The following is a 15,333-nucleotide window of genomic DNA, read 5'->3' as shown; positions in this document are numbered from 1 at the left end:
TTAATCGTGTGGAAACATCGATTGGGGTCTCTGTCAGCTGTTCGCCGGTCTTACGTGACGCCCTTTTGATTTTGCTAGAATTTAAATTATTGATAAAAATGAATCAAGCAGATGTAACTAAATTGATGTCGCAATTGCGGATCGCAGTGCGGCCCAATCAGCGTAACTTGAAAAATGCGGATGGTCCTGAGGGGCGCCTGCTAAAGCTACGTAAAACTATTACCGCTTTGATGAAGCATGAGCGTATTGAACTTTGCTTCAATCGAGCCGATGAAGCTCGTGGTTATGCCGAACTGGTGCGTATAATTTCGAATGGCTATCAATTCAGCTTAATACATCCCATTCCGATTCCAAAACAGTTAATTTCCAATGCCATGCGACATGGCGACCGTCATAAGGCCACTATGGAACTAGCTGATTATTGGCTCCTGGAGAAACAGCTGGTCCATAAGCTGTTTAAAGTACTAGTTCCTCGCTACGAAAACTACAACGTATCTTATACTCGAATGTACAAAGCTCCTCGGGATTATCCAGGAATGTACTACAGACAGTCGGTGCTAGAGCTTCGTGGCAATCCTTACCCTTCCCTATTAATGGATCAATCACAGAACCGTAATCTGCTGCACAACGTGCTCCTTGATGAGGCCAGGAAAGAGTTTAGACGTAAAAAATTAGCTGACATAGTTAACTAGGAATTCAAATACTTTCTGTGTTGCAACTCTGATCGCTTATTTTTAAGACTTGAAAACAAATTTATTATAAATGTATATTCATATATAAGATTAACGAACCAGATAAATTTGGCCCTTAAAAACTGGATAAATTTGATTTGTAAAATCTTTGGAACACATCCTTTATACAAACATATGTGTATGTTTACAAAATATCCTGATAAAGCTTTCTGACATTGCAGTGGCTTAAGTAGTCCGATTTCCAATCTTAAGAGTGCAGAAATAGGTTAGCAGTCTTTTTAGTTGTCCGATTTCGAAACTTGATACTTACCCTTACCGGTTAGACAGATGTCGCGAACCATTTCGCACTGGCTGTAGAAAAACTGGTGCTCGTTTAAGGAGCTTGTTGCACAGATGGGCTGAAATGGATCACAGGTTTTAATGGCCTTACATGCTGGGCTGCTCTGTTTTAATGGCAAAGAGACGCACAGCGCAAACAGTATTGACACAATCGAGATCAGGAAACAAAACAATATAATTTTCATCGCGGCTTTGCCCGTCCAAATAGACATTACGCGCATCTTGTATCTTATATTATGCCTAAAACAATCGCACCATAATTAAGTAGATATCTGTTGAATTTTGTTTTTAGTCGAAGCTTCTTAAGCTTCAACAAATGTGAATGCTTTTGCTGAATTTTTATGCATATACTTGTACACTTGACCTCCGATTGCACCGAGCAAAATTTGTTTTCTGACGACACTACGAAACGTTATCCAACAACCGATAACCACTATACATGCATTCAACCGCCATCAACCTCAGGGCGTTGCCATAGAAACAAGCACAGAACATTATTACTTACCAAAGAATCAACGATAAATGTTCCCTTTACCTCTGTTTTTTCCGGGATCTTTTGTTTATGCTACTTGTGAAGTTTGTGTACTATGAATGGTTGCTTAACTGACTGGAACACCGGCTCTATTTGGTTTCCTAACGTCCCGGTGTTACGCACATGTGCATACATACATACATATGTACAAGATCTTTTATTTGTATTTTTCATGACTCATAATAAATAATTTCACCATTTCAATAAACACTTTTTATTTCCTTAAAAGAATATATAGCTTGATCTATATAATGTGTTATGTTTTCTAGATATGTGTTCCTGCAAGTTCCAAGTGTTCCTTAGTAGAATATCTAATCAAGACGATCCTGTTTAAGGTGTTACCGAAGTATAAAAATTATGCAATATGATGTGAGAATGTTGTATGCTAACAAAATCAGAGCACAAATATTCCAAGCCATCTAATAAAATCGTAAGGGCCAAAATTATGGAACGGCGGAAACGTCATTAATTTCCATGTTAAAGGTGCGGCGGCTGCCAGGACTGAGCGGCAGCTTGCCTATAAGAATATGGTTAGGTGACTTAATTACATTTGCATTATTAAGTTTTATGATGGTCGTTGGACCCCATAACACCTACATACTGACCTCAGGTTTGCTGTTAACGACGCGTCGCATTGCAATTAAAAAGGCATACGGTAGGTCTGACGTAGTGGCACAGTACATATGTATGTACATACATACATATGTTGCCCTTATTTAGCACAACATGGTGTTATGCCTTATATATATATTATGTTTCAATATACGAGCAGCAATTCCCCTCACTTACTCACCTATTGGATGATTGGAATGTTGCATTTGTCATATCGCATGGTTAGTATGTCCTCGAAAAAGAATTATATAGATATGTACATACGTACATATGTATGTAAATATATACATATTTATATATATAAACATATTTAAATATATTCATATTTATATTCAGGGCCGCCGTAAGATTTTATGACACCCGAGCGTACATGAGCCGAGGCGACCTCTGATAAATATATAAATATGGGCAGTTCCGCCAAAAGGTCTACCACGACCGAAAATTTAAAATGTAGACAAAAGCTTTTTTTTACTTGTAATACCAAAGAGAAATATTTGAAATTAAATAATCTAAAGAGATCACAGGTCTCCTTCAAAGTCCAACTTCATGCTTTGGGCAGTTTTGTTTATTTGTAAGAGCGTGTTCTCTTTACACATTAAATTTGTAAGAGTACATATTCGATTGCACTCTTATCGCAAAACTGTTGCTCCAATAACTAATAACCGTAAAATAAATGAAAGAGAGCTAGCAAATATCTATTAGCTGTAAAATTTTGATTTGCTTTTGAGCGATGTTCTAATGTAACGTAACGCCAGAAAAAGAGAATTTAGTCTTTTTGTGTCTTCGCTACTGATCAAAAGTCGATAAAAGTTAGCGACTTAACAAAGCTTCAACGTAGAACAACATTTCAACAAAAATCGCAAGGACGCTACAGCTACTACATTTTATATCAATTTTCTAAATTGTGTAACGTCACGCCAGATTGTAAGTAACTTTTATTTCTGTCTGGTTTATTATGATTTTACAATAAATTATCAGTTATACAGATGGATTCTAGCAATAACGGGAAAATTTACTCAGAGCGATACAGGAAAAAAATGAAATCGGACCTAGCGAAAAATGAGATGGTCCGTGCAAAAGCAAAAGAGAGAGCGATAAAACATAGAAAAAAATTGTTATATCAGGCAAACAAAGAACGGCTAGACATAAGAAAAGAACAAACTCGTTTGAGGGTAGAAAAATTCCGATTGAGGGAGAAGAGTAAAACTGCAGAAACAGTCATTCCCCCACTGGGTCAGCCCTACAATTGCAAGCAAACTTTTGGAAAAGCTTTCAAGAAAGTGAAAACTGCTTTGCCAGAAGACCCGCAGAAAAGAGCACATATTGTTGACTTACTATATAAAGAATATGGTTCAACATCTTTTAACAAAATCAGTTCAGGATCGAAAAAAGAAAAAGAACATGTTAAAGAATTTTATTTGCGCGACGATATTAGTATACAAGCTCCTGGTCGGAAGGACACTTTAATTGTCGATGGCGTGATAATGGCCAAGCGCTTTATGTTGTTGACGGTGAAGGAGTCCCAAGAAGGAGATTGGGACTAACTACGTTAGTAAGACGGTGTTTTACGAATTGCGACCAAAACATGTACTACTCTCATGCAAGATCCCACATAATATGTGCGTGTGTATGTATCATGCCAATTTTTCGTTTCTCCTGGAAAGCAGTGCAGAAATTATAAAAACAATATCCACAAATTTCGAAACATTCCTGAAATCTGTGTGTTGCAGCATAGTGAATAAAGAATGTATGATGAGTAATTGTAGAAATTGTACAAGGAATGTAAAAATGGATTTAGTTCCCTTAAAATACTATTCTATAATGGATGAAATAATTAAATGGAAACATTGGCGCAAAGTGGAAGACCGGATTGCTCTGACAAGCACCGAAGGTTCTCTTTCTGATCTTCTATACGAACTAGATGCTCAGCTTCCCTTTTTTAAACGTCACTTTTTTGTTAAACGTTCCCAGCAAACGTATTTTGATACCAAAAAACAATATATTCAGGCAGCAGATCTGGTTCTGCAAATTGATTTTGCAGAGAATTACAGATTAATTTTTCATAATGAGATACAGAGCGCTCACTTCAGCTACCGACAGGTTACCATTTTTACTTGCGTTGCTTGGGTAATGAGCGGTGTAAAGTCGTATGCTATAATCAGTGACAAACTCACCCACAATAAGTTCGATGTTTGCTGCTTTTTGACAAAGCTTGTGGAGATCATTAAAACAGAACACGAACAATTTAAAAATATTTATATATTCTCAGATGGAAGCAGCTCCCAATTTAAAAACAAGTATATAGCTCGAACTTTACCTGATTGGATTTTGGAGTGGAACTATTTTGCAACCTCTCACGGCAAAGGTGCGATCGATGGTGTAGGGGCAACCATAAAACGAAAAGTTTGGCAGATTACAAAAACAAAGAATATTATTTTGGACAACGCCTATTTGTTTTACATGTGTGCTCGAAACAATCTCGCAGGAATTAATTTAACATATATTTCTTCAAAACAAATAGACGAATTTTCGACTGGGCTAGCTGAAAAGTGGAAGAAGGTGAAGAAAATACCTGGCATACATGCAATGCATTATTTGTCAAGCAGCGAAGACATGCAAATAAAAGCAGCTGAAAATGCATTTTCAAATAAAACTATTATATAACAATAATTCTCTACTTCTCTACTGATCATTCGTAACCTATTACTCATACTCATAACCCATTACATATAAAATAAATTTTTTGTTATCTTGAAATAATAAATATTTTCATAGTAAAATTTAAAAAAAAATTTGTACATCTTTTAAATTTTGTTTACTTGCGTTAAGAATTCATTTAAATACATTCTAAGAAAAAAAAATTTTCAATGAAAACATGTAACGTAACGTTCGCCAGATGCCTCCGCGGATTTTTAACAAAAAAACAGAAAAAGTTTTTACATTTAATAAGTTTGAAAATTAACTCTCAATACTTCATTTATTGGCACAAAAAATGTTATACAGATAGCCCTATCCAATTCGCAGAGTTTTGCCATTTTGTACCCCAACCTCGAAAACCACTTCTGTTTTATGTAACGCACTTTTAGTCCATACTTTGGCTTATATCTTTAAAACCGTTCGCTCGATTATTTTCATTTTTTTGGTGAATATAGGTCTGACCAACGTTCATTCAACGAGGATAATTTTTTTTACAAATTTTAGCTTTTTGACTATTTTTTTCAACATTTTCTCGTACGAATGTAACGTACCGCCAGATAGGAACTGCCCATATATTATTTCGTTATTTTTTTGTGATGAAAGGTAGCAAAATTGTTGAATTTTGTAATTTTGATTTAAATATTAGAAGACAGAAAAAAAAGTCAAGCTGAGTAGCAATCTCATTTTCAGTGGATATTCTTAATATAGCCGAAGAGTTTAAAATATCTTGCGACATAGTAGGTACGACTTAAAAAGTTTCAATTTTTAAATACTTCGCTCCCCGAAAGCAACAGTTTCTGGCAAGTCAATGCAATTGTAAGTAATGTGAGAAGCCTCATTGATTTTCATGGTTTTTCATCTTGTCAAATCTTTCCGTGACAGAAGAAAGAGCCGTATCAAGCAAGTAAAAATGCAACATTTAGTTCTTAATTGATGTTCTGGTGTGAAGTTTGTAAACTTGACACTCATATTCAAATCAGGGACAGTAATCATTATAAGTTTTATTAAAAAATTATACAATATTGATTCATATTAATTTTTATTGACTTTTGAATTTTTGAATTATACTCAAAAAATAATCATTATTCTTTGAGTTTTATTTTTTCCCAAGAATAAAACTCAATTTTCCTTAGGGATAAATGAAAATATTATATTTATTCTTACTTAGTAAGACAGGACAAACCAATAAGAGAAGAAAAATTAGAAATAATGTTTCTTGAAACAAAAAATTAATAACTTTATTGAATTTTACAAAAAGGAGCTTCTGCAAGGACACCGAAGATAGGTTGCAACTCAGTTCTGATAATACCAATCTGAGGGCAGAAAACGGTCTTTCGACAATGACTTGCGATGCAGGATGAGAATGCACAACTTTGGGTAGTTGATATAAATTAGGATATTAGACCTTTTTTGTTTCCAATATGGCATAATATTAGAATTGACAAATTCGTTTTGGCGTTCACTTAAGATAAGCTCTTCGATAAGCTATTCATAAAGCTTAGATCGATTCATACATATGTACAGCTACGTGGAAGTGGAAGTAGTGCAGCACTTCACCACCTTCAGGACTGTTTTTTAAACACTTCCAGTATTCCAAATTTAGTTAATTTTCCCTCGTTTTAGAATCTCCTAACACAATTTTCTATCACCGACTTATGTTTAAAAAAATTTGGACTTTCGGCCCACTCTAATTATATATATATTTGAATGTAAATCCATCCATGTCTAAGGTTCAGCCTGGGATGGCGTTGAAACGCCACAGCATTCAGAATAAAAATAGAATCTAGCATATTTTTATATGTCGAACATGCGCAGCTCATTGATAAAAATCCTCCGACACTGCGCACTCTCTCAGTATACACTTCCGAGATGGAAACGAGCCGAAAAACGAGAGAAAGGGCTTCCTTGAGAGTATAAAATCCTGCAGGATATACATGCCGTGACTGTGGCCTTTTATGCTGCTGTCCTTATATTCTCCCATTCAGTTTCGAAGAGTCGCACAACCAGAACAGTTGATACAATCTATCGGCATCGCTATATTTCACTGTCTTTGAGCCTGGATTCTATTTGTATACGTGTGGGTGTACGTGGCACACAGTTTTGTGTGTATAACTAACGGTTAGTTATGAATTTCGTTGGTTGCGTGCGAGTGGCCAGTGCAATTTTCTATAAGAAGTTGTATTTCAAAGTATAATCAGCATAATTGTGTAGCAAATATCTTTTCACATAATTGAAATCGCAATCAATAACGAACATACTCGTATACATATATTTTAAACTAAATTTGCACTGTTTCTGTGCGACTGTGCTGTGTATCTGTGGCAAAACGGGCAGGGCAATTTTTTTTTAGACATAGAAAATACTTTAAAGCCTTCAACTTTTTCAAATTGAAATAATAACTTTGGTATTTGGGTATGCCAATACCCAGACGGAAATGTATGTATCTGTATATATGTAGTTTTTTCTCCCCTTCCGCAGGGGGAAGCAGTGAGCCTAACAGTCACACCATGAAATATAATTATAAAGCACTTTTGCTGGCAACATTTGCAACATGGTCAGCAGTATTCTGTGGCACAGTGTTTGGAACCACAGAGGGACAGGAAACGCCATTAGCTCTTCCTGTAGCTGAGCATACAACTTCTCCTTCTATACAAGGAGAAGTGTGGGAAGAAGACGACCACGAAGTGCTAATAAGGAACGAACGTGGTACAAAAAGTGATGGTAAGTGATTGGTTTCTTCTCTATGAATTTGGATAACAGCAAATCGGTAATCTAAAATAAAAGTTTATTGGCTACATTTTTCATATATTTAAGGCCTTTCATGCCGTTATGGCAAGAATCCATGGACTGAATGTGATACAAAAACCAATACGCGCTCCAGAACTTTGACATTGAAAAAGGGAGATCCGGCGTGCGATCAAACTCGCACTATTCAGAAAAAATGTAAAAAAGGTAAGTTTCTTTTATCCGTTTAAAAATTAAAGACAAAAACTCTTGATTTCAATTAAATTTGTTTCAAATTCCTGCTTGCATTGGATATGTTACCATTCGTTTCTAATTACGACAGCATGCCGCTATGAGAAAGGATCTTGGTCGGAATGCGCAACTGGACAAATGACTCGAGCCGATAAATTAAAAGCGAGCAGTGATCCCTCTTGCGAAGCAACGCGTATTATCAAGAAGAACTGCAAGCCCGGAAAGTCCAAGGATAAGAGTGCCAAGGAGCAGCGTAAAAACAAGGACAAAGGTCAGTTTTTTAAAACCATTATCCAAAGAACCAAAGTGAATCCCATTCGTGGCGTCACCATCACCTTTAGAAGTTTTATACATTTGTATGTACATACATATATCCAATGCCTGTAGTAGTGCAGCATCCATCTGTTTTCAACCTTTTCCATTCGATAATACTTCGGTTGGTGCCGAAATTCGCTTATGGTCTTTTAAAAACCATTCACAAAAATTACATATATTTCTGATCTTATTTACATGCAGCAGCTCGCAAAGGACGCGTTTAAGTGATTCATACATGATACTTTTAAAGCCCAATGTTGGTTTTTAACGGCCAGATACAGTTGTTTTAAGTTTAAATTATTTTTCAATATACATATAAAAAGTAAATGGTCATGACATAAGCTGTCTGCTATGTATACTAAATACTAACTAAATGACAGTAATTTCAATTTTAAAACATAAAACATAGTAATTTTGCGTGATTTAACATATTTATGCAACGCAGAATATAATAATATTCATTCAATACCACACATACATACCCAATTATTTAGTTTATTCTAAAAAAGAAATATACAAACCATATATATACATACAATTTTCTAAAATTATTAAAACTAAATGGGCAATTCCCATATCGGATGGAAGAATGAAAAAAATTTACTCAAGACCCTTAAATTGTCGAACAGTTTAAATTGGACACCTTTCAACAAAATTACCAAAGTTGTTCTTCGATTGAATTTTGCATAATACTAGCCGTATAAAGAAAAATAATATTTTGGTAAAATATCAGCTTCTGTATCTGATCTCAACAAAAACAGAACGGTAAAAAAAGCAAAGAAAATGAAATCAAGGACAGTAAAAAGTTCGTCATTCGCTGATATAAATTACATAAAAAATACTTAGTGTAAATATTGTAAAAAAAATCAAAGAACTTACTATATTATATGTATGTACGTCCAGTAGTGGACAGAAGTTGGTTGAGTCGGATAAGATGAGCATATTCGTCGTTTTGTGCACTGTAGACTTTGGTATTTTAAAGTAGTTTAAATCTACATAGTTTTCATTGGGTATAATTTAAAGTTATATACATACATACATATGTATGTATGTATATCCAAACAAAATATGGTAATGACAAACATTTGCTAATAACTAAACAAAACAGTAAAGTTTTACCTTTTTAGGGAGATGGTTTATCTTTTTATTAACACAATATACATATATATAACATACATACATATGTACGTACATTTTGAACGTTATCGATGACTCAATATATATAATTATATGTATGTAATTGCCTGTAAGCAGTTTTACACCATACCCAACCGTATAATTATAGCTGCAAAAAAATATCTCACATCAACTTTTGGGGCAGTTTTAAACTACTTTTGTTAATTCATGAAGAAGAACAACCAAGTAATACCCCAAAATTAAGTGGAATCGTTTACGTACGTATACATGCAGACGCATACAATATAAGAACAAAAAAAGTACTTTAATAAATACAGATATTACAAAATAAAAATTTCAATTACATTTGAACGAATTATTGTTGGGTCTTTTGCATCATGGCCTGGAGGATACGATACGCACAAGAATAGATGCAGACGAGCAGTATGGACTTATTGAAAGGGTATCGTAAAACATGATGATCTCAATCCGAATCGAAAATTATCTACGCTTAATAAATACACACACAGCATAGCAGATACGAGCTTTTAAATCGTCAACCGGAAGAGCGCACACCCATAAGTGCATACATGCATACATATGTATGTACATACATGTATATGTATGTATGTGTGTACATATTTTTAGGGGCTGAAAAGCAGAAAATAACGATTACTGAGTATTGCTGAACTCTTTCGTGTTGTTTGTTATGCAGTGTTGTAAATGCTTTCGAGTTTATTGTTACCCCGAGACAACGACCATGCGCACATCTCGCTCCGTCCAATGGAAAAATGGAAATCAGTGCCGGTGCAGTGGCGATACAGCGTTTTGCATGTACATACATATGTATGTACATACATATATAATATTCACAATGAGTTAAGTGCCGCTAACTAAGACTCCCGACAGTCGTGGAATTAATTAATAATAATCCAAAAGTTCAATTGATGTGGGGAAGATAAGGCTCCGATTTCAAACCCATCGCTGCCGTCTCTAATTTACTTCTTTGGAACACGTTGTGGGTGGGAGGAGGGGGGGGGGGGGGGGTGGTGCATTCATCAAGCAAGAGAAGAAATAAGAAGAGGAGCAGGGCAGCATCTAAGCAGATAAATATGTACATCCATATGTACATTTTTTGATTCCATTCCCTTTGAATCTGCTTTTGTTTTTGTTTTCAACAAAACTGAACCTCTCTCTTAAACCTCTCAGTAAAATCACTCGAAACTTGTTTAGAGAGAATGTCTGCTCCAACTTGCTCAAAACTGAGTACTTCGATATACAAACAAACACTTAATTGTGCCCATATAAACATGTACATACATAAAAAAATGTGTATGTGTATTTCTGTGAGGCCTGGGGTCAAAGAAAGAACTCCAATCTATTACACAATGTGTGGTCATTGTTTACATTCACTTTATATGTATGTACAATATTCTTCCATGGTGCAGATGCACCCATAAACACACAAACTGCCCTTTCATATCAAAGACATTGTGAATATTTACTTTTATGGTATTGTTTACTCATGGGCATTTTTCAGTTTCGGCCAATTAGTAGTAAAATAGGCGGTGTCATTTCCTATCAGCAATTAAATCTCTCAATCATTAAGATATATATACATATATGTACATATGTACATACATATTACGTACAAACAGTGACTGCATTTCCGACCGACGACTGCAAACGCAAGCAAGAGATACATATGTATTGCAATGTATTTGTATGTATTTTCAACTGATAATAACGAATGTATTCAATATTTATTAAAAAGTAAACACTGGACATGAACATACATGCATACGTTTGTATGTAAGTACATTCATACCTACATGCCTAGATACATATAAAAATGTTGACGACATAAGAAACCATCTCATTTCGCTCACATTTCATTGAGCGCAAGAGCGGGAGAGAGAGCACAAAAGAGACAGCGCCAACATGAGATGAGTGAAGTGAACACTCCATGAGCGCAATCGTCCATTCCAATTCAAAAATTTAATTCAATTTTCAGCTCTGATCGTGACGAAACGCGATCCATCCGCAGAGTCTCACAGTAAATATCGATTTGCCCAAGTCATTTCTAAGTTTTGGCTTAATATTTTGTGAAGTAACAACTTGTTTTTTCCGCATTTTCCAGGACAGTTTCTCCGACCATTTGGTGATTTTCATCATTCGATTTGTGATTTGTGCGCGCGCAGCATTATTTTAGCTCACCCCTTCCTGTTTTTTATCCGGAAAGACCCGTTGAGTGCGAAAGTCAGGGAAGAAAACACCAAAACCTACTGATTTTGAGACTAATTCAGATACGATTATAAATGCAACTTTGAATGACAGGTAAGAGAAATAATTCGTCCTAAAGCGATTAACATGTACATAGATATGCATTTTGTAGGTCCATACATACATACATATTTATCTGAAATTGCTGATTAAGAACGACCTAACGTCAGCACCCCTCAAATTCTGGACAGAATCCAAATTAACAATATTTGTCAGAGCTTATGCTTGTTATGTAGTCTGAATCATTTGCTTCTTGTGATGATCGTGAAACTATTATTAATCTTTAGCTTCCCCACATGACTTCCAGATGTGGTGCCCCGTCAGAATCACAGAGAGATATTTTTATTTACTCAGCTTCAAATTCGTTCCCATCGCTGTGCAGGCTTACATTCAGCTTTCAGCTGCATATTTTTATGTACATATGTACGGAAAACTATGGAAGTAAAGTTTTCAATTGATTGACTTTAAATCCGCCCCAATTTTATTTGTTCCTATTGCTTTTAATTTCAGATTTTCAAATTAAGCCATGAATCTCATAGTGACATCAGCATCCGCACTAACGGTGCTTCATTTTGTTCTTCTGATACTGGCGGATATCCCTTCATTGATTAATGGCGAAGAGGTCCCTGATGGTGTTCACTTAATTATGAAGACTCGCTCCGGCGATACACTTATCAGGGCGGCCCGTGGGGCACTGGCGGAGGAGACAGTCCATCCCGCAACTAATGTGGGCAGCCAGCGCATCAGGAACAACCGTAAATTGGAAAGATCCCAAGATAATTTGCAACAGGCAGGAGACCACAAGTCGGGCCACAAAAAGCATGCGGGCGCGGAGAATGGAAGTGGAGTCTATCAGCACCCGAAGCACAAGCAAAGTCACAAAAATAATAACAATCAGCAAAGGCAGGTAATAAAGCAACAACAGCATGGGCATCAGCCACATCAAGGGAGAAAACGGCCAGGACCAAAGGAAAAGTCTTCCGAAACAGGTGAGAAAACCCTTCAAACAGTGCTTGAATGACTGTAACCTTGAATATATATATTTGTTGCACTGCTTTGCAGCGTCCACCTGCAGGTATGTGAAGAGCGCTTGGTCAAACTGCGATGCCAAAACCAGCATGCGCACTCGAATTCTGTCTTTAAAGAAAGGGCAGCAAAACTGCCTGCCAACACGAACTATACAAAAGAAGTGCAAGAAAGGTTGGTTATAGTGCTAAGACCACAAACTAAAACTAAGATTTCAGACAATTCTGGTTATTTATTTACTCCTTATTTTACCAAGGATGTCGATATGAGAAGGGTACTTGGACACAATGTAACGCGGGACAAATGACACGAGAGGATAATTTACAGGTGCAGGGAACTGGGGGCAGCGATCAGAACTGCGATGCAGTGCGCACCGTCAACAAAAAGTGTAAAGAAATTGGAAGCGCTCTTGAAGGAAAGACCCACGGCCCGAAACGAACCACAAAGGAGCGTAAACAGAAGGAAAAAGGTAATTATCATCCTTGTTTGTGTATCAGAATAATTACCTAATAAATCAATGTTCTATGCAGGTACTCGTCGTACTTCGCTTCAGGAGTAGTGAAGGCGTGAAGTGGAGTATTATATACAAAGCAAAAAATTTTAGCATAGTTTCATAAGCGGTTTTTCTAAAAGTAAGAATATACATTTTGTAAAAACATTAAAAACATAGTTTTCATTGAAAGCTTTTAAAAAGTTGAATTTTATTTGGCTCAAAAAAATTAACTTTGCCGCGCATTTTTACGCGTGGAAAATACGTAGGACGTGCCTTTTGAAATCTTTCTGCCTGCTCGCCCGATACGATACATGTTGTCCTCCGGCGATTGCGGAAAATCAAAATTAATGACATATTGAATACCGTCGACATCCAGGCAACGCGCAGCAACATCTGTGGCCACCAGGATATTCGCACGTCCGCTTTGAAAGTTATGTACATCGGCGCAGATTTGTGGATCCAGAAAGTCAAGCAATCTGCCCGTTGTTGCAATTATAATTTCGACACCACGCTTTAGGTCGCTGGCTTGACTAGACTGAGATGCTCCTCAAAAGATATAGGTACTGCGTACAAAAGCCCTAGAGCCGAAATCATTGGATACTGTATCTGCTGGTCCAATACCTGTGTGGGAGCGAGAACCAGAGCTATAGGCCCTTTGCCACGTTGCAGCGGCTGCTGTTCATTAATATGCAGGATAGCAGGCAGAATAAAAGCGAGCGTCTTTCTTGATCTAGTTTTGGCTATACCAACCAAGCTTTGGCCAGATAGAGCTATGGGCCTGGCTTGGGCCTGGCTTGTGCCTGGATTGGCGTGGGCTCGGAGTATCGCTGACGCCGGATTTAACTCATGCTCATGAAGCACACTTCGTCAACACTGCAAGATGGCGACATAATCGGAGTTTTGTCTCAAGGGTCAAATAAAATTAATCTTTATGGGACAAAATTGGGTATTCCCGGAACGAACGTAAGTATCTCAGTTTTAAACATTTCTGTGGTAGTCTCGATGCTGTAACCTTTGGCCCCAATATTGTAATTTTGGGGTCGAACCGTTTAATTTTTTAGGAAATAGCGAATTCGTATAGAAAAAATTCACTATTTTTTTTTGTTCTTTGGGATTAGTCGATACATCGATACCAAAGACTATACAATACCAGGATGCTGCATGAGCGTCCAAAAAGCTGTTCTTTGGCGGGGTTTACTGGTAAATTACATTCCTTGGACAGAGGGACGTGCCACCGACAGTGATTCCTGGAATGGTTCGGTACAAGCTGTAGGACGATGAGGACAGCGGAATTAATTTGGTGTGTATTGAAGGACAGATTATATCACATTATAAAAGACGAGCTATAATAATTTGTATTTACTTGCAGCCAACAAGCTTTTTTATGATGACAGAAGATGGCGTTCATGTGCTTTGTTAAATCGGAGTTATTCACAAATGCAGAAGAGCAAACTCTGGAAAAAAGTACAAATTTAATTAAATTTTATTAAATAATTTCACTTTTCGTATACGTACTCGCAGGCATAATCCTTTATTCCCTTGTGCGCCTTTATATGTCCCAAGATGTCATATTTCTTTTGGTTTTATATTCGTACAGCCTTTCAAAAGTGCAGGTGTACGCATCATCAATCAATTTGTAGTCTGCTTGGACATGGACTGCATCGACAGTTGCTTCAACTTGCTTCCTCAGAATGTTAGTCCAAAAGGACTCCTCTTCGCCCAGGAATATTTCCAAAATTTCCACTACCAGACGAGTGGAGTGTGGCGCTCATCGAAATAGGTTTTTATCATCCTACTCAGCTCCACTTGTTTGGTAGGTGAGAGTTTTACCGGTTCAGCGAGAATGTTCGAGACAGCGCACAGTGGGCATAGGTTGCTTAATTATAAAGTCAATAAGAGTTCAATAAATTATTTTATACTGAAACCATTTTCAACTTTGAGTGCTCATATCTCCTAAACTAAAATTATCTTGAAAATTAGAAATTAGATTCGCTAAAGCTCTGGAAATTTTTCTATTCAATGTGTACATTTATTTTATTCATAAATTAAAACAAAGGCTAGCCTAAAAGAGAATTGTAGAAATAGTCCTACGCGTCCGTAACAAGAAGCTTCAAACGAAAATTGAACGATCATCGTCTCCTCATGCAACATCTTGGTATTGTATAGTCTTTGTCGATACGCAGTCGCCGCCATTTATACCACATTTAAAAGCATGTCCTACGTAGGCCTACTACTAATAAATTTAAGAAATC

At 36.6% G+C, this 15,333-nt stretch overlaps 4 protein-coding genes and 2 long non-coding RNA genes across 9 annotated transcripts; 4 read left to right on the top strand and 2 right to left on the bottom strand.

Moving 5' to 3' along the window:
* Nucleotides 1-23: 23 nt before the first annotated feature.
* LOC111073687 (39S ribosomal protein L17, mitochondrial) lies at nucleotides 24-1,808 on the top strand. The gene is made up of 2 exons (XM_022366133.2): nucleotides 24-296; nucleotides 360-1,808. The coding sequence occupies exons 1-2, from the start codon at nucleotides 99-101 to the stop codon at nucleotides 690-692; spliced, it is 531 nt and encodes a 176-aa protein (XP_022221825.1). The 5' UTR covers nucleotides 24-98; the 3' UTR covers nucleotides 693-1,808.
* On the bottom strand, nucleotides 437-1,442 carry LOC111073690 (follistatin-related protein 1). Its single transcript, XM_022366136.2, has 2 exons — nucleotides 1,003-1,442; nucleotides 437-938 (listed from the first exon to the last, which is right to left on the bottom strand). Exons 1-2 carry the CDS (start codon nucleotides 1,250-1,252, stop codon nucleotides 877-879), a joined length of 312 nt encoding a protein of 103 aa, XP_022221828.1. The 5' UTR covers nucleotides 1,253-1,442; the 3' UTR covers nucleotides 437-876.
* Nucleotides 1,809-6,844: 5,036 nt separating the features above from the next.
* LOC111073677 lies at nucleotides 6,845-9,634 on the top strand. 3 transcript variants are annotated; one of them, XM_022366116.2, is made up of 5 exons: nucleotides 6,845-6,990; nucleotides 7,361-7,593; nucleotides 7,687-7,824; nucleotides 7,940-8,119; nucleotides 8,365-9,634. In XM_022366116.2, the coding sequence occupies exons 2-5, from the start codon at nucleotides 7,380-7,382 to the stop codon at nucleotides 8,385-8,387; spliced, it is 555 nt and encodes a 184-aa protein (XP_022221808.1). In that variant the 5' UTR covers nucleotides 6,845-6,990; nucleotides 7,361-7,379; the 3' UTR covers nucleotides 8,388-9,634. The 3 variants fall into 3 exon arrangements, with proteins under 3 accessions (XP_022221808.1, XP_022221809.1, XP_022221804.1); XM_022366117.2 differs by having other exon boundaries at nucleotides 7,351-7,593; nucleotides 8,368-9,634; XM_022366112.2 differs by having other exon boundaries at nucleotides 6,846-6,990; nucleotides 7,351-7,593.
* LOC111073679 lies at nucleotides 9,586-10,271 on the bottom strand. Its single transcript, XR_002607740.2, has 2 exons — nucleotides 10,025-10,271; nucleotides 9,586-9,930 (listed from the first exon to the last, which is right to left on the bottom strand). It is a non-coding gene; the product is annotated as an uncharacterized LOC111073679 (long non-coding RNA).
* A 959-nt stretch (nucleotides 10,272-11,230) lies between these two features.
* Nucleotides 11,231-13,270, top strand: LOC111073713. The gene is made up of 6 exons (XM_022366181.2): nucleotides 11,231-11,335; nucleotides 11,420-11,616; nucleotides 12,073-12,551; nucleotides 12,625-12,762; nucleotides 12,845-13,057; nucleotides 13,119-13,270. Exons 3-6 carry the CDS (start codon nucleotides 12,089-12,091, stop codon nucleotides 13,145-13,147), a joined length of 843 nt encoding a protein of 280 aa, XP_022221873.2. The 5' UTR covers nucleotides 11,231-11,335; nucleotides 11,420-11,616; nucleotides 12,073-12,088; the 3' UTR covers nucleotides 13,148-13,270.
* A 58-nt stretch (nucleotides 13,271-13,328) lies between these two features.
* LOC111073714 lies at nucleotides 13,329-14,999 on the top strand. 2 transcript variants are annotated; one of them, XR_005968009.1, is made up of 4 exons: nucleotides 13,329-14,044; nucleotides 14,200-14,381; nucleotides 14,451-14,545; nucleotides 14,603-14,998. It is a non-coding gene; the product is annotated as an uncharacterized LOC111073714 (long non-coding RNA). The 2 variants fall into 2 exon arrangements; XR_002607741.2 differs by lacking the exon at nucleotides 13,329-14,044 and having other exon boundaries at nucleotides 14,108-14,381; nucleotides 14,603-14,999.
* Nucleotides 15,000-15,333: the final 334 nt, after the last annotated feature.

This window comes from Drosophila obscura, unplaced genomic scaffold (genome assembly GCF_018151105.1).
Source record: "Drosophila obscura isolate BZ-5 IFL unplaced genomic scaffold, ASM1815110v1 contig_200, whole genome shotgun sequence".
Lineage (NCBI taxonomy): Eukaryota > Metazoa > Arthropoda > Insecta > Diptera > Drosophilidae > Drosophila > Drosophila obscura.
The sequence above is the reverse complement of the archived record's forward strand: the minus strand, read 5'-3'. Positions and strand labels throughout refer to the sequence as shown.

Bases quoted from the DNA above. Each gene is read 5' to 3' on its own strand.
- LOC111073687 (XM_022366133.2), top strand. From the start codon at position 99: ATGAATCAAGCAGATGTAACTAAATTGATGTCGCAATTGCGGATCGCA. The intron at 297-359 runs GTGCGTATAATT...ATTCCAAAACAG, and splicing joins CTCGTGGTTATGCCGAACTG to TTAATTTCCAATGCCATGCG.
- LOC111073690 (XM_022366136.2), bottom strand. From the start codon at position 1,252: ATGCGCGTAATGTCTATTTGGACGGGCAAAGCCGCGATGAAAATTATA. The intron at 939-1,002 runs GTAAGTATCAAG...TGCACTCTTAAG, and splicing joins CATCTGTCTAACCGGTAAGG to ATTGGAAATCGGACTACTTA.
- LOC111073677 (XM_022366116.2), top strand. From the start codon at position 7,380: ATGAAATATAATTATAAAGCACTTTTGCTGGCAACATTTGCAACATGG. The intron at 7,594-7,686 runs GTAAGTGATTGG...CATATATTTAAG, and splicing joins ACGTGGTACAAAAAGTGATG to GCCTTTCATGCCGTTATGGC. The intron at 8,120-8,364 runs GTCAGTTTTTTA...ATTTACATGCAG, and splicing joins GCGTAAAAACAAGGACAAAG to CAGCTCGCAAAGGACGCGTT.
- LOC111073713 (XM_022366181.2), top strand. From the start codon at position 12,089: ATGAATCTCATAGTGACATCAGCATCCGCACTAACGGTGCTTCATTTT. The intron at 12,763-12,844 runs GTTGGTTATAGT...TATTTTACCAAG, and splicing joins ACAAAAGAAGTGCAAGAAAG to GATGTCGATATGAGAAGGGT. The intron at 13,058-13,118 runs GTAATTATCATC...TGTTCTATGCAG, and splicing joins GCGTAAACAGAAGGAAAAAG to GTACTCGTCGTACTTCGCTT.